General features: G+C 44.6%; 1 protein-coding gene across 1 annotated transcript in view; it reads right to left on the reverse strand.

The window, feature by feature from the left end:
- Positions 1 to 24,239, reverse strand: part of CSMD2 (CUB and Sushi multiple domains 2) — a 676,782-nt gene that overhangs the window by 230,608 nt on the left and 421,935 nt on the right. Inside the window, exons 16-19 of the mRNA XM_057529595.1 lie at positions 16,395 to 16,533; positions 15,286 to 15,473; positions 14,398 to 14,586; positions 14,088 to 14,204 (exon numbers count right to left, since the gene is read on the reverse strand). Coding sequence (XP_057385578.1) covers positions 14,088 to 14,204; positions 14,398 to 14,586; positions 15,286 to 15,473; positions 16,395 to 16,533 — 633 coding nt within the window. The remainder of the gene's footprint in view (positions 1 to 14,087; positions 14,205 to 14,397; positions 14,587 to 15,285; positions 15,474 to 16,394; positions 16,534 to 24,239) is intronic.

The raw sequence follows: 24,239 nt of genomic DNA on the forward strand, positions 1-24,239 counted from the left end.
TGCTGCTTTCTGGTTGTCCCAATTTGAAAGGGAGATTTATGCCTCGGTCATTCATCCAGTCAACAAGTATTTGTACATTTACTGGGTACTTCCTATGGGCCAGGACCCAGGGCTAGGTGGGTGCAAGGGGATATAGCTACAGTACAGAGTGACAAACGCTGGAACCAATGTAGATCAGACTGCGCTGGGGGGCAGAAGGGAAAGAGGGTAGGGTAGGATGCCCTCACTAAAGAGTGAGCATTTGATGGCGGTCTTAAAAGGAGGCTTAGGAATTAACCGGGTAAGAGGGGAAAGGGCACCCCAGGTAGGGCACCAGGGGACAGAGCCGCTGTGGACTCCAGGGCTCTGTGAGCTGCACGGTGCGGCTGGACACACTAAGCAGGAAACATCTGGAAGAGAGGCTGGAAATGTAGGCTGGGGCTGGACTGGATGTTTTTCTGGACGCATTGAGAAGCCATCCTAACCAGAGTGGATCCGATTTCAGATTAGCAAGATGTTGGTGGCTGTGAGGAGGACGAAGTGGAGGGAGAGAGAACAGTCAGAAGGAGGTCAGCCATGCACTGGGGGAAAGTGGATGGGGGCTGGCAGAGGGGGTGAGAGCAGGAAAGGGACACGAGACTCAGGAGGTGAAGTAGACAGGGATCAGAGGAACAGATGCGAAGGAGGAGCTAAGGGACGACGGGGAAGGTGTTTTTTTTAACATTTTTCTTTTAAACATCTTTATTGGAGTATAATTGCTTTACAATGGTGTGTTACTTTCTGCTGTATAACAAAGTGAATCAGTTATACATATACATGTATCTCCATATCTCCTCCCTCTTGCGTCTCCCTCCCACCCTCCCTATCCCACCCCTCTAGGTGGTCACAAAGCACGGAGCTGATCTCCCTGTGCTATGCGGCTGCTTCCCACTAGCTATCTATTTTACATTTGGTAGTGTATATATGTCCATGCCACTCTCTCACTTCGTCCCAGCTTACCCTTCCCCCTCCCCACGTCCTCAAGTCCATTCTTTACGTCTGTCTCTTTATTCCTGTCCTGCCCCTAGGTTCTTCAGAACCTTTTTTTTTTTTTTAGATTCCATACGTATGTGTTAGCATATGGTATTTATTTTTCTCTTTCTGACTTACTTCACTCTGTATGACAGAGTCTAGGTCCATCCACCTCACTACAAATAACTGAATTTTGTTTCTTTTTATGGCTGAGTAATATTCCATTGTATATATGTGCCACATCTTCTTTATCCATTCATCTGTCGATGGACACTTAGGTTGCTTCCATGTCCTGGCTATTGTAAATAGAGCTGCAATGAACATTGTGGTACATGACTCTTTTTTTTTTTTTTTAAACACTTTTATTATTTATTTATTTATTTATTTATTTATTGGCTGTGTTGGGTCTTCGTTTCTGTGCGAGGGCTTTCTCTAGTTGTGGCAAGCGGGGGCCACTCTCTTCATCGCGGTGTGCGGGTCTCTCACTATCACGGCCTCTCTTGTTGCGGAGCACAGGCTCCAGTCGCACAGGCTCAGTAGTTGTGGCTCACGGGCCTAGTTGCTCCGCGGCATGTGGGATCTTCCCAGACCAGGGCTCGAACCCGTGTGCCCTGCATTGGCAGGCAGATTCTCAACCACTGCGCCACCAGGGAAGCCCACATGACTCTTTTTGAATTATGGTTTTCTCAGGGTATATGCCCAGTAGTGGGATTGCTGGGTCGTATGGTAGTTCTATTTTTAGTTTTTTCAGGAACCTCCACACTGTTCTCCATAGTGGCTGTATCAACTTACATTCCCACCAACGGTGCAGGAGGGTTCCTCTTTCTCCACACCCTCTCCAGCATTTACTGTTTGTAGATTTTTTGATGATGGCCATTCTGACTGGTGTGAGGTGATACCTCATTGTAGTTTTGATTTGCATTTCTCTAATGATTAGTTATGTTGAGCATCCTTTCATGTGTTTGTTGGAAATCTGTATATCTTCTTTGGAGAAATGTCTGTTTAGGTCTTCTGCCCATTTTTAGATTGGGTTGTTTGTTTTTTTGATATTGAGCTGCATGAACTGCTTGTAAATTTTGGAGATTAATCCTTTGTCAGTTGCTTCATTTGCAAATATTTTCTCCCATTCTGAGGGTTGTCTTCTCGTCTTGTTTATGGTTTTCTTTGCTGTGCAAAAGCTTTTAAGTTTCATTAGGTCCCATTTGTTTATTTTTGTTTTTATTTCCATTTCTCTAGGAGGTGGGTCAAAAAGGATCTTGCTGTGATTTATGTCATAGAGTGTTCTGCCTATGTTTTCCCCTAAGAGTTTTATAGTGTCTAACCTTACATTTAGGTCTTTAATCCATTTTGAGTTTATTTTTGTGTATGGTGTTAGGGAGTGTTCCTAATTTCATTCTTTTACATGTAGCCGTCCAGTTTTCCCAGCACCACTTATTGGAGAGGCTGTCTTTTCTCCACTGTATATTCTTGCCTCCTTTATCAAAAATAAGGTGACCATATGTGCGTGGGTTTATCTCTGGGCTTTCAATCCTGTTCCATTGCTCTATATTTCTGTTTTTATGCCACTACCATACTGTCTTGATTACTGTAGTTTGTAGTATAGTCTGAACTCAGGGAGCCTGATTCCTCCAGTTCCATTTTTCTTTCTCATGATTGCTTTGGCTATTCGGGGTCTTTTGTGTTTCCATACAAATTGTGGAATTTTTTGTTCTAGTTCTGTGAAAAATGCCATTGGTAGTTTGATAGGAATTGCTTTGAATCTGTAGATTGCTTTGGGTAGTATAGTCATTTTCACAATGTTGATTCTTCCAATCCAAGAACATGGTATATCTCTCCAACTGTTTGTATCACCTTTAATTTCTTTCATCAGTGTCTTATAGTTTTCTGCATACAGGTCTTTTGTCTCCTTAGGTACGTTTACTCCTGGGTATTTTATTCTTTTTGTTGCAAGGGTAAATGGGAGTGTTTCCTTAATTTCTCTTTCAGATTTTTCATCATTAGTGTATAGGAATGCAAGAGATTTCTGTGCATTAATTTTGTATCCTGCTACTTTACCAAATTCATTGATTAGCTCTAGTAGCTTTCTGGTAGCATCTTTAAGATTCTCTATTTATAGTATCATGTCATCTGCAAACAGTGACAGCTTTACTTCTTCTTTTCCGATTTGGATTCCTTTTATTTCTTTTTCTTCCCTGATTGCCGAGGCTAGGACTTCCAAAACTATGTTGAATAATAGTGGAGAGAGTGGGCAACCTTGTCTTTTTCTTGATCTTAGAGGAAATGGTTTCAGTTTTTTACCATTGAGAATGATGTTGGCTGTGGGTTTGTCATATATGGGCTTTATTATGTTGAGGTAAGTTCCCTCTATGCCTACTTTCTGGAAGATTTTTATCATAAATGGGTGTTGAATTTTGTTGAAAGCTTTCTCTGCATCTATTGAGATGATCATATGGTTTTTCTTCTTCAGTTTGTTAATATGCTTTATCACATTGATTGATTTGCATATATTGAAGAATCCTTGCATTCCTGGGATAAACCCCACTTGATCATGGTATATGATCCTTTTAATGTGGTGTTGGATTCTGTTTGCTAGTATTTTGTAGAGGATTTTTGCATCTATGTTCATCAGTGATATTGGCCTGTAGTTTTCTTTCTTTGTGACATCTTTGTCTGGTTTTGGTATCAGGGTGATGGTGGCCTCATAGAATGAGTTTGGGAGTGTTCCTTCCTCTGCTATATTTTGGAAGAGTTTGAGAAGGATAGGTGTTAGCTTTTTCTAAATGTTTGATAGAATTTGCCTGTGAAGCCATCTGGTCCTGGGCTTTTGTTTGTTGGAAGATTTTTAGTCACAGTCTCAATTTCAGTGCTTGTGATTGGTCTGTTTATATTTTCTATTTCTTTCTTGTTCAGCCTCAGAAGGTTGTGCTTTTCTAAGAATTTGTCCATTTCTTCCAAGTTTTCCATTTATTGGCATATAGTTGCTTGTAGTAATCTCTCATGATCCTTTGTATTTCTGCAGTGTCAGTTGTTACTTCTCCTTTTTCATTTCTAATTCTGTTGATTTGAGTTTTCTCCCTTTTTTCCTTGATGAGTCTGGCTAATGGTTTATCTTCTCAAAGAACCAGCTTTTAGTTTTATTGATCTTAGCTATTGTTTCCTTCATTTCTTTTTCATTTATTTCTGATCTGATGTCTATGATTTCTTTCCTTCTGCTAACTTAGGGGTCTTTTTGTTCTTCTTTCTCTAATTGCTTTAGGTGTAAGGTTAGGTTGTTTATTTGAGATGTTTCTTTTTTCTTGAGGTAGGATTGTATTGCTATAAACTTCCCTCTTGGAACTGCTTTTGTTGCATCCCATAGGTTTTGGGTCGTCGTGTTTTTATTGTCATTTGTTTCTAGGTATTTCTTGATTTCCTCTTTGATTTCTTCAGTGATCTCTTGGTTATTAAGTAGTGTATTTTTTAGCCTCCATGTGTTTGTATTTTTTACAGATTTTTTCCTGTAATTGATATCTAGTCTCATAGCATTGTGGTTGGAAAAGATACTTGATACGATTTCAATTTTCTTAAATTTACCAGGGCTTGATTTGTGACCCAAGATATGATCTATCCTGGAGAATGTTCCATGAGCAGTTGAGAAGAAAGTGTATTCTGTTGTTTTTGGATGGCATGTCCTATAAATATCAATTAAGTCCATCTTGTTTAATGTATCATTTAAAGCTTGTGTTTCCTTATTTATTTTCATTTTGGATGATCTGTCCATTGGTGAAAGTGGGGTGTTAAAGTCCCCTACTATGATTGTGTACTGTCGATTTTCGCTTTTATGGCTGTTAGCATTTGCCTTATGTATTGAGGTACTCCTATGTTGGGGGCATAAATATTTACAATTTTTATATCTTCTTCTTGGATTGTTACCTTGATCATTATGTAGTGTCCTTCTTTGCCTCTTGTAAGAGTCTTTATTTTAAAGTCTATTTTGTCTGATATAAGAATTGCTACTCCATCTTTCTTTTGATTTCCATTTGTATGGAATATCTTTTTCCATCCCCTCACTTTCAGTCTGTATGTGTCCCTAGGTCTGAAGTAAGGCTCTTGTAGACAAGACAGGTCTTGTTTTTGTATCCATTCAGCCAGTCTATGTCTTGTGGTGGGAGCATTTAATCCATTTACATTTAAGGTAATTATCGATATGTATGTTCCTATTACCATTTTCTTAATTATTTTGGGTTTGTTATTGTAGGTCTTTTCCTTCTCTTGTGTTTCCTGCCTAGAGAAGTTCCTTTAGCATTTGTTGTAAAGCTGGTTTGGTGGTGCTGAATTCTCTTAGCTTTTGCTTGCCTGTAAGGGTTTTAATTTCTCTGTCAAATCTAAATTAGATCCTTGCTGTTTAGAGTAATTTTGGTTGTAGGTTTTTCCCTTTCATTACTTCAAATATGTCCTGCCACTCCCTTCTGGCTTGCAGAGTTTCTGCTGAAAGATCAGCTGTTAATCTTATGGGGATTCCCTTGTATGTTATTTGTTTCTTTTCCCTTACTGCTTTTAATATTTTTTCTTTGTATTTAATTTTTGATAGTTTGATTAATATGTGTCTTGGCATGTTTCTCCTTGGATTTATCCTGTATGGGACTCTTTGTGCTTCCTAGACTTGATTGACTATTTCCTTTCCCATATTAGGGAAGCTTTCAACTATAATCTCTTCAAGTATTTTCTCAGTCCCTTCCTTTTTCTCTTCTTCTTCTGGGACCCCTATAATTAGAATGTTGGTGCATTTAATGTTGTTCCAGAGGTCTCCAAGACTGTCCTCAATTCTTTTCATTCTTTTTTCTTTATTGTGCTCTGCAGTAGCTATTTCCACTATTTTATCTTCCAGATCACTTATCTGTTCTTCTTCCTGAGTTATTCTGCTATTGATTCCTTCTAGAGAATTTTTAATTTCATTTATTGTGTTGTTCATCATTGTTTGTTTGCTTAGTTCTTCTAGGTCCTTGTTAAACGTTTCTTGTATTTTCTCCATTCTATTTCTAAGAATTTGGATCATCTTTACTATCATTACTCTGAATTCTTTTTCAGGTAGACTGCCTATTTTCTCTTCACTTGTTTGGTGTGGTGGGTTTTTACGTTGCTCCTTCATCTGCTGTGTGTTTCTCTGTCTTCTCATTTTGCTTATCTTACTGTGTTTGGGGTCTCCTTTTCACAGGCTGCAGGTTCGTAGTTCCTGTTTTTTTTTTGGTGTCTGCCCCCAGTGGCTAAGTTTGGTTCAGAGGGTTGTGTACGTTTCCTCGTGTAGGGGACTAGTGCCTGTGTTCTGGTGGATGAGGCTGGATCTTGTCTTTCTGGTGGGCGGGACCGCATCCGGTGGTGTGTTTTGGGGTGCCTGTTACCTTATTATGATTTTAGGTAGCCTCTCTGCTAATGAGTGGGGTTGTGTTCCTGTCTTGCTAGTTGTTTGGCATAGGGTGTCCAGCACTGTAGCTTGCTGGTTGTTGAATGGAGCTGGGTCTTAGCGTTGAAATGGAGATCTCTAGGAGAGCTTTCGCCAGTTTTTATTATGTGGAGCCAGGAGGTCTCTGGTGGACCAATGTCCTGAACTGGGCTCTCCCATCTCAGAGGCACAAGCCTGACACCCGGTTGGAGCACCAAGGCCCTGTCAGCCACACAGCCAGGTACGTGGGGCGTTTCTTGCCTTTTGGGGAGTCTGAGGTCTTCTGCCAGCATTCAGTAGGTGTTCTGTAGGAGTTGTTCCACATGTAGATGTATTTCTGATGTATTTCTGGGGAGGAAGGTTATCTCCACGTCTTACTCCTCCGCCATCTTGAAGGTCTCCCCGGATGATGGGAAAGATCTTGACCTGAAGGACAGTGATGACTTTTGTGACCTGGGGTCGGACGCATAGGAAGAAGAGGAGCAGGTGGTAGAAAGGTAATGGCCTTGGCTTTGAACACCCTGCATGTTTGGCATTCAGGCAGCGTGTGCTAGTGGGAACTGAAAGTACAGACTTAGAGTTCAGGACTAAGGTCAGACTACAGGAGTAGATCTGGGACAGCTGCTGAATCAACAAGCATGAAGAGGACCAGAGCAGGGAAGGGTGGTCATCAGAGAAGGGGCAGATTGGAAGCTTGCGGGAGGAGGGGCATCAAACAGAAGACAGGGAGGAGGGGGATTGTTGGGGGAGGGGACAGGCAGCCATCCCATCTGAGATGGGAAAAAGAGAAGGGACCTCCACTGAGGGGGAGGGGCTAAGAGCACTCAATAAAGACAATAACATTCAGCACTAAGTACGTGTGTCACTGTCCTGAGTTGTTCTTTAGTTGGCCCCTATCAATCAGAAGGGGAGATATGGAAACATTTCACCCTGCTAATAACCCTCTAGCATGGGTATGATTATTCTCATTCCATGTTACACCTGAGGAAACCAAGGCACAAAGCGATGAAGTCATTTGTCCAAGGTCGCCCAGCTAGTAGGTGGGAGAGCTGAGCTCTGAACTGAGACAATCTGGTGGCAGAGGCTGTGCAATAAACCACCCCACGAGGCAGCTTCTCCCGCTATGGCAAGAGAGCCCGCGGTAGGAGGGGCCAGGTGGCGGCAGGGGTCAGGGGTGAGCAAGGTTATGGAGCAGCAGGATCTTAACACCCAGAGCAACTTTTGAACTTGTCCAGATGGCAGTTGTGCTTGGGTGGACAGATGTGTAATGCACGTCCACCCACGGGTGAGTGTGCCCATGGGAATACATGCCATGGATGTACCAGGGCAGGAACTCGGGTAGGCGAGGAATGCTGCACCCAAGTGCTGTTCAAAGTCCACGGACCTCAGCATCTGGGGCATTGTCTGGAAGCTTGTTGGAAATGCAGAATCTTGGCCTCCACCACAGACCTCCTGAACCAGAATCTGCATGCTAACAAGATCCCCCAAGAGATATGTAGGCACATAAAAGTGTGAGGAATACTTCTCTAATTACTGGCACATTTTTGATAAACGATGGTTAGATCCAAGGTCTTAATGCTTAAGCATTTTAGATGTTTTCATTTTTTTTGCCTCTCTGTTGATAGAAGCTGGTGATCTGGCGTATTTGGGATTCTACAGGTGGGGGTTGGGGGAACAGAACCCAGTAGAGGTGGGACCAGGGAAGCAGCTTGTGAATGCCCTGTGCCTGGGCAGCTGACATGCATCCATTTATCTATTTACTCAAAGAAATAGACCCTGAGCGCCTACTAACTGCCAGGCCTGTGCTAAGCACCGAGAAAGATCTCCCAGTCTAGAGGAGGAGACAGGCACAGAGGGAGAGTGGGCAACTACGCCTCCGGGGTTGGGAAGGCTTCACAGGGGTCACAGTCTGTGACATGAGGGGTGTAAGCATGCTTGGAACCCCACGGGTATGTATGCCTGTACATATCCTGTACTGCCGACACGTGAACACGTGTGCAAATGAGAAAACTGTTCTCAGTCTGCAGAGCTTGGGAAGGGGCTTGGTGGAATAGATGTCTTTCCCTCCTAGCTGGAACACAGGGTTGGGTGGAGAACGAGTCAGACACAGTAACAGGCGGAAACGAAGGTGAATTAAGCACTGTGCCTTTACCCTGTTTTTCCAGCATGCAAATACAGCCCCTCCAAAGGAGTAAACGTTTGGCAAGGATTCTAAGGATAAGTAAACAACTGAGATGAAACTCCTGGGTTTCCCAGCTATGCTGATTGCTTGGGGCTCTTTTGGCCATTGTGTGAAAATGAAGACATTGTCACAGAAATAGGCCCTGTGTTGGACTTTGAATCCAGATTTGGCGTGACAGATGCACACACAAACGAAGACTCCACTGGAGGGAACCATGCAGAATCGTGCAAAGGACATTAACACCACACTGGAGCAGAAAGGGCAGGGCCATGGGAAAGGAGGGGATTTGGAGGGAGGCAGACCTGTGTCAAAAGCCTGTCTACCAGCGAAAGTGTCTGGGCCAAAGTTGCTCCGCGCCTTTAGGTGACATTTGATCCTTGGAGAGAGGAACACCTGGGGCAGCACATGCAAAGCCCACAGCACAGTGCCTGGCACACAGTAGGCATTCTTAGTACTCAGTTCATCTAACTCCCAGACAGCCTTGTGGGTTAAAAGATGTCAGGCCTGGGGTCTTAGCAAGGGCACGCTATCTGGACTCCTGAACTGGCTGTTCCCTTGGGCTGGGCATGTGGTAAGTTGAACAATTCTGAATTTCACAGAGTTTTCAGTTTCCCCACCTGGACTTCTACCTGGTAGGGAGCAATCGGAGTCAGCAGCCTCCATAGGTCTGTTAGCCCGAGATACTGTTACAAGCAGAGCCTGAGGGGTGCCCTCTGGAGAAGGGTCTGAGTTCACTTTAATTCAATTCATATAGATATTTCTGGAATTTCTTATGTGCCAGGCATGAAGCCAGCAGCTGGGGAAATTGCAGGAAGCAAGGCAGAGATTTCTCTGAAAGAGCTTGGAGTTGGTCCGGGGGACAGATGACGAGGATGCCAAGTTCCATACAGTGGGGAGAAATCTGGTATTGGGAAGGAACAGGGTCACATAGGAGCCTGTGGACGGGAGCCCCACCCAGACCTAACGCTGGGGGCAGGGGGTCGGGAAGGTTCAGTAGAGGAAGTGAGTTCAGAAGGATGAGGAGCTGGCCAGGCAAAGGGAATGGTGGAGATGATGCGGGGACAGGAAGTGTTCCAGGAGAAGAAAGTTGTCCCATTGTGCAAAGCTCTAGAGGACAACGAAAGCCTAAGAAGTTCTAGGAACTGAAAGAAGTTCAGTGTAGCTAGAACTTAGTGTTTAGAGGGCTCAGAAGGAGGCTGAGAAAGGTAAGCCAGGGCTATAAGGCCATGCTAGCTATTTTATACTTTGGGGCTCAATGCTTAGGGTCTGATGAAGCCTTTAAATGGTTCTAAGGAAGAAGTGACCTGGTTATACATCAGTGACCTCTTGTTGATTCTCTGCCTGGAACACTTCTCATCCTGGCTAATTCCTGTTCATCCTTGAAGACTGGCCTAAGTCTCAACTCCCCACCTGTGTCTGCTCTATCCCAGAATTGACCATGGTACATTGAGAGGTCTCTTTAGGCTGGATCTCTACCACTAGACTACAAGGCAGGCAGCGCCAGAGGATTTGTTCCCGTGTGTTTGCCTAGCACCTACAGCAAGCGCAAGTGTCAAACAAGCATTTGTTAAAAATTTGTTGAACTGCATTGACTTCTAAGGAAAGACACAGGTAGAAAGGCAAAGAGGAACATACACCCCTATAATTACAGACGTCAGACGCAGAGAGAATCATGACTATAGAGGGTCGTTACTCTAGGGATCACAGGGGGCTGCCTTTCTTTCCCTCTTGATGCCATAGAGTAGCTTCTGGCTCTGGCAATGGCCAACTCTGGACCAGGCTTGGTGGAAACAGCTCTGCAGGATGAACAAGGACGCTGCCTCCTTCTCTCCTCTCCTCGGGAACAATACTGTGGGAAAAAGGGGCCAGCCCCGCATTGCCCTGACTGCCAGAGAGTCCTGTCTTGCCCAAGAAGCTCCAGGCTGTCCTAATCCCGGCTAAATACCAGGCCTATTAAAGGCAAGAGTGACAGTGCTTAAATACATGAGGTGGGATTATAAGTGACTTTTCGTTCAAATTTTCTTTTTTTATACAAATAGTATACTTTACATGGAATACATATTTAGTGCTCAAAATTAGGAAAAAGTCAAAAGATGAAAATAAGAGACAACTAATATTAACCTTTGGGGGCATAGCTCTTCAGACTGTTTTCTATGCACATATCCTTGCTTAATTTTTTTATTTTTTAATAAATTTAATTAATTAATGGCTGCACTGGGTCTTCGCTGCTGTGCACGGGTTTTCTCTAGTTGTGGCGAGCAGAGGCTACTCTTCGTTGCGGTGCGCGGGTTGTTACTAGTTTTTCAATTAATAAAGTGTTTTAGGGGACAACCTTGTAGCTAAATCTTGATGTACAGTTTATTTATTTTCTTCAGATAAATTCCAAGAAGTAGAACTGCTGGGTCCAGAGGCACGTATATTCTTTTTTTTAAAAAAAATTAATTAATTAATTAGTTTATTTTTGGCTGTGTTGGGTCTTCGTTGCTGCGCGCAGGCTTTCTCTAGTTGTGGCGAGCAGAGGCTACTCTTCGTTGCGGTGCGCGGGTTTCTCATTGTGGTGGCTTCTCTTGTTGCGGAGCACGGGCTCTAGGCGCATGGGCTTCAGTAGTTGTGGCTCGCGGGCTCTAGAACGCAGGCTCAGTAGTTGTGGCGCATGGGCTTAGTTGCTCCGTGCCATGTGGGATCTTCCCGGACCAGGGCTTGAACCCGTGTCCCCTGCATTGGCAGGCGGATTCTTAACCACTGCGCCACCAGGGAAGTACCAGGGGCACGTATATTCTTAAGGCTTCTGATTCATTGCTGAATCATCCTCTGGAAAGTTTTAGCAGTTTCGCAGGATGGCAGCACCGACGAATAGTATTCGTGTCTCTACACTGTTCCCCACACTGTTACACTGTTGCGATGTTCTCTGCTGACTTGAAAAGGGAAATGGCATTTCATTTACTGGGTGAATATGCATTTTTAAAATTGTTAGGGGCAGTCGAGGTCTTTTCATTTGTATTTCCTCTATTACGAAGTGTTTATAGCTTTGCTTATTTTATAGCCCTGTAGATCAGGCATATTTTTCTAAAAAAATGTTAAGAGCTCTTTATGCATCAGGTTCGTGGTCCTTAGATGATTACATAGGTTGCAAATATTTTTGTCCATTAACTATTTGAATATTTTACATGAATATTTTGAATATTCATATATTTATTTTAAAAAACCATAAATCTATTCAAACTATTATTTAATCAAATCTAACAGTCTTTGCCTTCATGGATTCTACTTTTGGTGCTACTCTTTAAGTAAGTCCCACCTGAGGTTAGACTTTCATATCCTTCTAGCACTAGAATTTGTGGATAAATGCATGAGGTATGATTTGGCTTTTTCTTTTTCCCAAATGGTTAAGCCCACTGTTTTAAAACCATTTATTAAATAATCCATCCTCTCTTTAATGGATTGGAAATGACACTTTAATCATATACTGAAGACTGTCTCTCTCTCGCACACACATACACACACACTCTCTCTCTCTCACACACACACATACACACACACACACACACACACACACACACACAGGGGAATATATTTCTGGATCGTTATTCTCCCTCACTGATTTGTGTGTCCACTCCTATACTCATACCACATCATTAAAATTATTTTATCCCATTATAACATTTTAATATCTGGAAGGGTTACTCTTCCCTTTAAAGATTTTCTTGGCTTTTCTACACATTAATTCTTCTAGATCAGAGGTTCTTATTTAAAGGCACGCATCACAGTTACTAGTGAAGTGTTCTAAAAACATAGTTGCCTGGTTTCCACCTCCAACATAGAAAATCTAAACCTCTAGTGTAGGGGTCTAAAATTAGAGTATTTGCCAAACTGCGTTAAGAACCTTGACTCTAGGTCCATCCACCTCACTACAAATAACTCAATTGTGTTTCTTTTTATGGCTGCGTAATATTCCATTGTATATATGTGCCACATTTTCTTTATCCATTCATCTGTTGATGGACACTTAGGTTGCTTCCATGTCCTGGCTATTGTAAATAGAGCTGCAATGAACATTTTGGTACATGACTCTTTTTGAATTATGGTTTTCTCAGGGTATATGCCCAGTAGTGGGATTGCTGGGTCATATGGTAGTTCTATTTTTAGTTTTTTAAGGAACCTCCATACTGTTCTCCATAGTGGCTGTATCAATTTACATTCCCACCAACAGTACAAGAGGGTTCCCTTTTCTCCACACCCTCTCCAGAGTGAAGTAAGTCAGAAAGAGAAAAATAAATACCGTATGCTAACACATATATATGGAATCTAAGAAAAAAAAAAAAAGGTCATGAAGAACCTAGGGGCAAGATGGGAATAAAGACACAGACCTACTAGAGAATGGACTTGAGGATATGGGGAGGGGGAAGGGTAAGCTGTGACAAAGTGAGAGAGTGGCATGGACATGTATACACTACTAAACGTAAAATTGATAGCTAGTGGGAAGCAGCTGCATAGCACAGGGAGATTAGCTCGGTGCTTTGTGACCATCTAGAGGGGTGGGATAGGGAGGGTGGGAAGGAGGGAGACGCAAGAGGGAAGAGATATGGGGACATATGTGTATGTATAACTGATTCATTTTGTTATAAAGCAGAAACTAACACACCATTGTAAAGCAATTATACTCCAATAAAGATGTTAAAAACAAAAAACAAAAAAAATGAAGAACCTTGACTCTAGATGAACTTCGGAGCAAGCTTCTGAGGGTAGAAGCCATCTCTGCCTGGTCACTGTGTATTCCCAGCCCCAGGGTCTGCCGCATAGGTGGAGTTCAATCAATATTTGTGGAGTGAAAGAGTATATTAGTTAATGTTTATTTGTAGTCAGCACCCTTACTTTGAACTTGGGACTCCCAAAGGTCATTTATGCCAGGGAAGGTAGGGCAAGAGGCCAGCCTGGTGAGGAATATGAAAACACTCCTCTGAGGAACAGTGTGAGTTCAGTGAGAAGAGGATTGCCACGTACAATACCTGAAGGCTGGATGTGAGGAACGGGGAGCAGAGGCAGCCTATGTTCCTCCAGGGCTGGGCTCAGTAAAAGGAACTCAGTCTCAGGTTATTAGGAGGGGTCAGATCTAGCAGAAAATGAGAATAGGTGCCCCTTTGTTGAGTGGGTTGGTCACCTCTCCACCACGGGGGGTGTTTAGACAGAAGGTGTGTTGCCATCTTGTGCGGAGTGATCTGGAGAAGATTCCCGACCGAATTAAGTAGGTTTGAGAGCTGGTAATCTCTACGATCTCTTCCAGAATGGAGATTTTAGGTTTGAAAAATATTTGTTGAATGAGTTCTGTGATTCAAAGAGATAGGAAGGTTCTGGGAGTTTTCTGGTTGGTGAGAAAAATTCAGACTAAGCCCAGAGGTCACTAGAGAGGGAGATTCCCATTGAGGTCATCTTGACCTGGGGACCTTGGGGCCCTGACCACATTGCATCCCAATACCTGCCATGGGCCTAAACACTTACCCTTGCCATGCGATGTTTCGATAATCCAGGTGCAGTTCAAGTTGTTGGGGTAGAAATCAGGGAACCCCGGTGACAAGATGGTCCCACGGGAGCCTTGAATGAAGCCACCGCAGAGAGCTGGAGAGGAGGGAAGCGGGCACTGAAAGACTGGAGCGGACCAGGGAGCTTCCCCCACAGTCCCCCTGGGATCCCAGCCCCCATCTCGTCCAAACCTCCAACCCTCACTGACAGGGTCAAGGGGGTCAGTGCCTGTGTTTTCAGGGCAGGAAAGGAGTCCTCTACTTTAGCGCCCCCTGCTGGTATGTCTCACCTTCACAGCTGGGCAGGGCCCGGCTCCACTGGAAGTTGGGCTCACACTCCAGGGGCTCCCCGTCGCTTAGCGTGTAGCCCGAGTCACAGCTGAAGGTCACCAGGGCGCCCACGTAGAAGTCATTCCCATGACGCTGCCCATTGACGGGGATCCCTGGATCCAGACAGTGGTCTGACTGCAGTGTTATAGCTGGAATAGAGAGCCCACAGCTGGAAGCTCACTGTGAGCGTAGAGGGACCCCAGCTGACTCACAAAGGGAGGGGGGAGAGAGCCCTGAGTGAGAGAAGGCTGGAGTTGTCATCTGCCCCCTCCTCAAATGCGGCTGTCAGTATCTGCTGAGGGTATCTGAAGGCCCATCTGTCAGGGAGAACAAGTGGTCTTCATCATTTGTTCATTCATCATTCATTCAGTAACCATCAGTGAAGTGTCCCCCTGTGGCTTAGACGCCATGCTAAGGGCTATGGATACGAACACGGGTAAGAAAACAACCCTCTTCCTCATGGTGCTGTCGGCCCTAAGTTACTAGAGTGGTCTGCAAAGAACTGAATCAACAAGCTCTTTCAATGGAGGCACCAGCAATGAATGCAGGTGATGAGAGAGGGTGAGGGAGCAGGAGATGACGTCTCACTTCAACGTCACCATCTGTCACGCACTCTGTCCCCAGAGTGTCCAGCATGGCGGCGTCCAGTCATCTGCACACAGAGGGGGACCTTCCATTCTTTCTAAAGTTGAGCTCTGAGAGATGTTGAGAACAAGAAGCACCTCCCGAGGAGCACAGCCTAACTGAGAATGCCACGGGGACGCGGCCGAGCGGGGCCTCCTGGCGGAGCTCAGCCCTTGGTCCTTTCCCCGCGCGGCCGACCCTGTCACTGACGCCCCGACACTCACTCTCATAGCGGAGCTGGAAGCCGATGTCCGAGTGACTCTTGTCGGTAGAGAAGAGGAGGTAGAGGTAGTTGCTGGTGCTGATGAGGAACTGGGGGACCTGGGTCCCATGGTAAACTCCGATCAAGGGCGCCGAGTACGTCCGTCCATCTCGCACTTCCAGAGTGTCATAGTTGACCTCAGTTTTAAATCTGCCGAAGATGGAAATGAAGACGTCTTGAGAAACTTCATTAATTTGCAAATGACAAAAGGCCCTGCCTGACCTGGGCTTCAGAACAACTGGATTTTGGCAGGCTGGGATACTTTAGTATAATCTGCACACATTTACTGGAGATGTGGGAGGACCTTCCCTACTGTGCTGAACCCTCCTCCTCCTCCTCCTCCTCCTGCGGTTGGATGCGGCTCTCCCAGTCCTCTCTGTGGCCTGGGCTGTGACCCATCTTCAGACCTAGAGGCGCAGTGACTAGCCTCATGGGAGTCAGAATGTTCTAGGCCAGGGGTCAGTAAACTACAGCCCCAGGGCCAATTCTGGTCTAGAGTCTGTTCTTGTATGGCCTAAGGGCTAAGAATGGTTTTTACATTTATAAAGCAGTATTTTTTTTTAAAAAAAAAGCAAAGACTATGCAACAGATATCAGCAAGTGTCCCATGAAACCTAAAGTATTTACTACCTGGCCCTTCACAGAAAAGTTTGCAACGGCTATTCTAGGCCACGAACGCTTTGTCTACAAGAAGTTTGTGTTCATACTTGGGTGGCTACTTCCCCCACCCGAGGGGCACAGCCAGGGTGGGAGTTAGAAGTGGGGCATACGAGCAGGATTTGGGTCAGAGGTGAGGAAGACCACCTTCCCACACTGGAAGTGTCAGGGCTATGCTCCTCAGATACTAATAGTCCCCTAAACATCGCAGACCCCACTACTGAGATGGAACCAAGGCCAAGGGCGAAGCCAGTGCAGCCTGCCCCCACCCCACCCAGGGCAGCCACTCGAGTGTCTTCTGACCTTGTTGACATTCCAGCATCGGTGCTGGTCCGTCACCCACCCCAGCTTCCCTCCCACACCACGGCAGAGATATCACTCCTCATCCCCACCCCCAGGTTGTGGTTACAAGCACCTGTCGAAGGTGATTTTGATGGGGTAGCCTGGCTGGGCTTCAATCACCCAGGCACAGCTCAGCGCATCCTTGTAGAAGCCAGGCCAGCCCGGAGACAGGATAGTGCCACTGGGCGAAGTCAGATGACCACCGCAGGGAGCTGGGGGGACAGAAGGGAGAGAAGCAGGTTTCTTGGGGGGACAAATAAATAAACAAAAACATCTCTCTATAAAACGTGTCTGCCAGCAAGTATTGTTTTTGTTTTTATGGAGAATTACATAAACTGTATAAACTGTGAGTTCTGTCTTTGGGGTCCTTTACGGATATGTCCAGTTGTATCACTTGGAGTTTTTTTTTTTTTTTTATAGCTACTTTATTTCTTTCTTTCTTTATTTTTGGCTGTGTTGGGTCTTCAGTTCGTGCGAGGGCTTTCTCTAGTTACGGCAAGTGGGGGCCACTCTTCATCGCGGTGCAGGGACCGCTCTTCATCGCGGTGCGCGGGCCTCTCACTATCGCGGCCCCTCCCATTGCGGGGCACAGGCTCCAGACGCGCAGGCTCAGTAGTTGTGGCTCACGGGCCCAGCTGCTCCGTGGCATGTGGGATCTTCCCAGACCAGGGCTCGAACCCGTGTCCCCTGCATTAGCAGGCAGATTCTCAACCACTGCGCCACCAGGGAAGCCCTCACTTGGAGTTTTATGAAGGGCCAGAGAGGAGGAATGAAAAGAATCGTTTAAACAAAGTCCTTTGCCATTCTAGAAGTGTTGAAGTACAACTAATATTTGGGTCACACTGGTTCTCTCTTTGTTCCTGACTCAATCATCAGGCCTCTGGCAGAGGCATAAGCCCGGCCCACCCTGGCACAGCTGGCACCCGGTGCTCTGGCCCAGGAGCACACAGCCCGCTCCACTGCGAGCTCCCTGAGGGCAGAGGCCGTACAATTTGTCTTATGCCACTCGGAACCCCCAGCCCTTAGCCTAGTGCTTGGCACACGGCTGTCCCTCAGTGACCATTGCTTGAATGAATAAATGAGTGGATGGAAGGATGAGTGTAGTCACGGCAGGCAAAGCCACAAGACCCCCAGGGTTCAGGCACCCATCACGCTGGCTCTGAGCTTGCAAACCCTGTTATCTCAGTCCTTTGGTCTCTCTCTGCCCATGTTCTCATCCCTCAGTTTCCCATTCCATTCTCTCCCATCTTTCCCAGCACTCCTGCCTCTTCCTGCAACCAGACCCTTGGCCCCGTGGTGGTCATTAGAGCTGCTCCAGTGCTCTGCCTTCAGGCCACGTGGTTGGATTTCATTGTCCACCCTTTTGTGTCTGTGTAGGCTAGGCCACGTGACTGCCTTGACCAATCAATCGAGGGTGAAAGTGAGGCGTGTCACGTCCACATGGGGACGTGAAGAGCCAGCGTGTGATCTGCAGCTTGTGACTGTGAAAGTCTAGAAGGAGGTACCATCAGCCTGGGCGTCTAAGTGACCCTGAGGAGCAGAGCCCCGTGACCCAGGTCATACATGTAGCCTGAGTAGTCTGTGTGAGAGCGAAACTCCTGTTTTTAAGCCACTGAGATTCTGCGGTTGTTTGTTAGTACAGTCTAACCTCGCCCACCCTGATAAGGCACCTCCCTCCCTGAGACTGATAACGAGGCCATTGATCACCACCAGCACCAAAGCCACTGCCACTGTCACCACCACGGCCATGGACTGAGAGCCCGCTCCTGTCACACGCTGAGCTTCACATGTCTATCAGGTTTGATCTTCACAAAACACAAATCCTGTGAGGCGGGTGCTATTATTTACTCCATTTTACAGCTAAGAAAGTGGAGGCTTATGGAGATTAAGTAACTAGCCTTTGCTAACTAGGGTTAGCAAGTGGTAGAACTTGGATTCAGACCTAGGAAGATAGCATAAAACCAGAGATCATACCCTAAGCAGCACCCCAGTTTTAAAAGAAACCCTGCTTCCTTGGGATCCCCTTACTGCGGTGCTACCAGATGCCCCAAATGCGCTGAACAAGACTGGAAAGGAAAGGGGATAAGGAACTACCGACATTCCTATCTCTGCAAATTTTTGCAAATTTCCCCAAGTAATCAGTCTCATAAAACATAGCCAAATGTACCACACCTTTCCTCTCTCAATTCTGTAACCTTCCTAAAAATATCTAAAAGAATTGTCAAGCATTCTTAATAGTAAATTATATTAGAAAGTTTAACTAACAAAGAAAAGAATAATAATGATGTTAATAGTAGGCAACTCATACTGATGACTTACGATGCTACCTGCTTTACACGTGTTATCTCATTTAAAAAAAATTTTTTTATTGTGGTAAAAGTCACACAATATAAACCATACTATTTTAACCATATTTAACTGTTCAGTTCAGTGGCACTAAGTATATTCACACTGTTGTGCAACTCTCACCATCATCCACCTCCTGGATTTTTCACGTTCCTAAACTGAAACTCTGTCCCCATTAAACAGTAACCCCCCATGCCTCCTCCCCACGCCCTCCACCCTCCTGCCCCTGGCATCTACCAAGGTATTTTCTGTCTCTATGACTTTGACTATTCTAGGTACTTCATATAAGTGGAATCAAACAGTACTTGTCTGCATCTAATGTATGTTGGAATGCATTTTTAAGGTTAACTTAATATATGTCCTGCAAACAGACTGTACCTTCTTTTTTTTCCCCCTGTGCTACACAGTAGGCCCTCACCAGCCATCTACTTCATACATAGTAGTGTACATACATCAATGTCAATCTCCCAATCCATCCCACCCAATCCATCCCACGTGTTATCTCATTTAAATGTGCGCAGCGTTTATGAAGTTATCCCCATTTTACAGAGGAGAAAACTGAGGCTAAGTAGTCTGATAGACTAGATCAAGAGCTAAAAAAGTTAGAGCAGAGATTTAACCTCAAGACCTCTGTCTCCAAATCCCCCTGCAGCACATAATAGCATGACAACCACAGCTGATAGGTATGAGCTCACTGCTATCGAGTTTACTATGTGTTGGGCTTAATGTGGATTATCCATGGGACAATTGCAACATTAAAAGGTATATAACCATTATTATCCTGATTTTATAGGCGGGGATTATTATCCCATTTTCAGTAAGTTGAGGCTTGGAGAAGCTGAGAAATTACATAGCACCTCTATCAAACATTGAAAGCATAAATTGCCTATAGGTATTGTTATTTCCTGAGTAACCTGTTTTCAAAACCCATCCATCCATGGCACTGAAACTACTAATAGTTTGCTCTACTCTTCCAGACCTTGGAGGTGGGGAGGGGCATGCCTGCTGCGATGTTCCTGGGTCCCCAGGTAGGCACAGAGCCTCAGAAGAGAGTGGGGACTCTCTCTTGGCTCCCATTCAGCACAGGCCCAGCCTCTTTGGCTGCTGGACTGCGATGTTGTCACTCACTTTGCAGGAAGCCATAGATCACAGAGTCACCGTTGCCCGACAAGGCTACTCTCTATTCAGTCATATACATCAACAAAGCCCTATCTAAACTTTCCAGAGAAGGAAACTCAAATCTTTCCTTTGGTGGCCACCATTTGTTTTCTTTCTCTGCTGTGTCATTTTATCACTTTGGCTAGTTCCTCTCTTCTCTGCTCAGGTGATTGGCAAACAACCTCTCCATTTATTCAGTCCTTCACTCTCTCTAGTCAATCTTCATATCCCAGGGTGGTGGTTGCCAGGCAGGGAGAAGGAGGGAAGGATTCCTAAGTGCAGTGTCTCTTTAACATTTGAGACGATGCTCAACCTCCCTCTTACTGAGAAAATAAATACAAATCAAAACTATACCGAGAAATTATTTCTCATCCATCAGGTAGGGAAAATGCAAAAAGTCTGATGACTCGTGAAGCCGAGGGAGAGCAGGAATTCTAGTACTTTCCTGCTGGACATGCAAAAGAGCACAAACCCTACGCAGGGAAATTTGGTAGCATCCAGCAAAATTCATAGGCATTTATTCTCTCACCCAGCAACTCTACTTCTAGAACTCTGTCCTAAAGATACACTGGCAAAAATATGCAAAGACATATATATGTACCAGGCTACATAACGCAGTACTATTTATAACAGCCAAAGAATGGAAACAGCCAGAATGCTCAGCAATAGGGAGCTGACTAAATGAATTGGGGCAATCAACAACATGGACTATTTATGCAGCTATAAAACAAGAATAAGGATTATTCTATATAAGGTCATGGAGTGGTCCCCAGAATATTTTATTAAGTGAATAAAAGCAAGATACAGCAGTAAAAGCAAGGGTAATGATTCCATTTATCTAAGAAAAGGGTGGGAGACACACACATATTTTCTCATATTAACAGTCAATGAAAGGGCAAACTCAAAATGCAAAAGATTACCTATGGATGGAGGGAGGGGCCAGGGTAGAGAGGATAGAGGTAGAAGTTAGACTTTCTCAGAATATACCTTCTTTTAGAGGTTTAGCTTTGGAACTATGTAAATATTTTACCTAATGAAAAAAGATTTAAATTTGATAAGCAATTTCTCAAAACTTAAAAGCGGTGTAAAATAAATGAATATAATACTGTATCAGCTGTTAGCATAATCATACATGAAGAAACTAGTTAAAGAGATTTTAAAACACAGTAATTTGATAGTCCATCCCTAGTAGGATGTACAGACAAGAAGAATTGAAAGGAAAAACACAAAAACGATTTTCAATAATCGTACTGCTGTTGGTAGTACTGGTATTACAATTTGAGACTCCTGGGTGTATATTAAGGAATGGGAAATTATGTTGGTGTTGAGAACTGGGATTACCAGCAAGAGTGAAAGAAGATAAAGATATGACATCAAGGAAGTTCAGTGAAAAAGAAAAAATGTTCTTACATTTGAAATGAAATGAACCCATGATGCATTTTATCTTTCAAAAAATATTTCTTAGCTCTGTTCATTGAAAAGGCTTAGAAATAAGGACCTACTCAATAGTAATAAGCAGAGCCAGTGCCCATATTCTGAATATCATTTCTCACTAAAAGGAACCAGGACTCCTTGGAGAAACAGCTGATTTTAGGTCAGGGACAGAAAATGTACAAGATGAGGTTGGGCCAATTTCAAAAGGCTCCCGCCGGCCAATGGGACAATTTGAGCGTTGACTACAGTAATAACTGCAATGGATTTAAATGCATAAAATATGTTTCAATCCTTTGGATTGTAATGATATTAAAAAAACGTTCAACTTTGGAAGACGTTAGAGTCAACCCATTAATATGAAAACTGGTAAATAAAGGAAAATAATTAAGTATTTCTCCTGTCTTTCCTGTATGAACTATACCTCAGGGTAACCAAATAGTTGATCAGGGCAAGTTTTCCATAAGTATTCCAGCTTATAAAAGAAGAGATAGAATGTTACCATTTTGTAATCTCTAGGCTATGAAAACTGATGGCTCCTAACATCACCCAAAGAGAAACAACTAGACATTACATGCATCTGATAGAGGCACAGAGCCCTGCCTATAAAATATTCTGGCCAAACACCAGAACCTGAATCTGATTAGGCTTCTAGACCTTACTGCCAATTAAAGGAAATATAAGAGAGGGAGGATCATGTTGAGCAACCTCCTAGGGACGTAATTGCCAAAATTCAGACTGCAGGAGACTCCTCAGGATAAACAACCTGGCTTCCCCAACAAAAATATCGCAAGAGGGTGGGCAGACACCTACAGATTAAAAAGGACTTGAGACATATCAGCTTCCCTAGGGCTCTGACTTTTTTTTTTTTTTTTTTAAGATTGATTGATTGATTGATTGATTGATTGCTATGTTGGGTCTTCGTTTCTGTGCGAGGGCTTTCTCTAGCTGCGGCAAGTGGGGGCCACTCTTCATCGCGGTGCGCGGGCCTCTCACTATCGCGGCCTCTCTTGTTGCGGAGCACAGGCTCCAGACGCGCAGGCTCAGCAGTTGTGGTTCACGGGCCCAGCTGCTCCGCGGCATGTGGGATCCTCCCAGACCAGGGCTCGAACCCGTGTCCCCTGCATTGGCAGGCAGATTCTCAACCACTGCGCCACCAGGGAAGCCCCCAGGGGCTCTGACTTTTTAAAAAATACTATGAAAGAAAGGGTTAGATAGATAATCATGGAAACTTGATTGTATTAAGTAATTATTTTCATAATTTTAAGATAATAGCATGGTGGTTCTGTTTTAAGGAGTTCTTTCCATCCATTAGAAACATACACTAAAATGTTGTGCATGAAATATTATGCCTGAAATTCGCTTCACAATAATCCCAGAGCAGGGTAATGGTGGGAGATACTGGTAATGCAGAGGGTATGAATGAAATGAAATAGGCCATGAGTTTATAATTGTTGAAGCCAGGTGTTGGGTACGTGGGGTTCGCTATACTATTCTCTCTGTTTGAAATTTTCCATTAAAATTGTTAGGGTGAAAAGAAGGATATACACATAGATAAACACACACACACACACACACACGGAAAAGACAGAAAAAGAGGAGAGGGTCCTGCCTTGAACAGGGAGAAGAATTCAGCAATAAGACAAAAGAGGTACCCAGTGCCTTATCCCAGTGCCTGGCACAGAGTAGGTGCTCAATAAATAGTTTGTGGAAGGAACGAAATACTGCATTTTGTGCCTCCTCAAATTCATAGGTTGAAACCTTAACTCCCATGTGACTGGCTTTGGAGATGGGCCTTTAAGGACATAACGACAGTGAAATGAGGGCATAAGGGAGGGACCTAATCCAAAAGGACCGGTGTCCTTACAAGAAGAAGAAACATCAGGAGTGCATGTACACAGAGAAAAAGGCCATGTGAGGACACAGCAAGAAGATGGCCATCTGCTAGCTAAGGAGAGAGGTGTCGGGAGAAAGCAACCCTGCTGGTTCCTTGATCTTGGACCTCCAGTATCCAGAACCATGAGAAAACACATTTCTGTTGTTTATGCCACCCAGTTTGTGGTATGTTGTTATGGCAGCATGAGATGGCTAATGCGCTGGGCTTCTGATGAGGGGCTGGTGTCCCCTGTGAGGGAGGATCCACCTCTCCTGACCTTGGATGCTATAGGTGTACGAGGCAAAGGGCAGATGGGGGTGGTGATGGAATAGAGTGATGCCGGGAACTCGTGCTCCCTGAGCCCTCACAAGCCGCATGCTAATTGATATGTGCTTCTGCTTTTCCTGTATGTTCACCCTCACAGCAAACTTTAAGGTGGGTACTGGCGTTAGCCTCATTTCCTAGTCGAGGAAACGGGTACAGAGGGCTTAGGTAACTGGTCCAGAAACACACAGCAGGGAAGCAGCAGAGCCAGGATTTAAACACAGGCAGTCTGTCTCCAGAGCCTCCATTTCTAACCACTATGGGTGGACACGGGAAGGCCCCCCCCCACCCCCTGGCTACTGCCCTCAAAGGGGTCTCAGTGTGAATATCTAGAAGCAGTGGAAGCTTTTTCCTTGACTCCCTCCAGCGCTGCCTCCCCACTACCCCGCCCCACACCCCTCACCACCTATCCTCCACCATACTGTGGCAGAACAAAAGGAGAATGAACTTTGGAGTCAGACTGTATTTGGTGGTTCAAAGTGATCATTTGGTATCAAAATATCTGGATTTGAATCCTGACTCTCCCGTTCACTTAGCTGTGTGATCTTGGTCAAGTTACTTAGCCACTCTGTGCTTCAGTTTCCTTATCTGTGAAGTGAGGATCATAACAGTACCTCCTCTGTAGGGTCGTCATGAAGATGTAATAGAACAATGTATGTAAAGCACTTGGCCTAGTATTTAGCACATAGTAAGTGCTCAATTATTACTAGCTGGGTAATCGCAGGCAAGTCAATTCACCTTGATGGTTTGCAGATTTCTCATGCATAGGGCATAATAATCTTT

This window comes from Balaenoptera acutorostrata, chromosome 1, assembly GCF_949987535.1.
Source record: "Balaenoptera acutorostrata chromosome 1, mBalAcu1.1, whole genome shotgun sequence".
NCBI lineage: Eukaryota > Metazoa > Chordata > Mammalia > Artiodactyla > Balaenopteridae > Balaenoptera > Balaenoptera acutorostrata.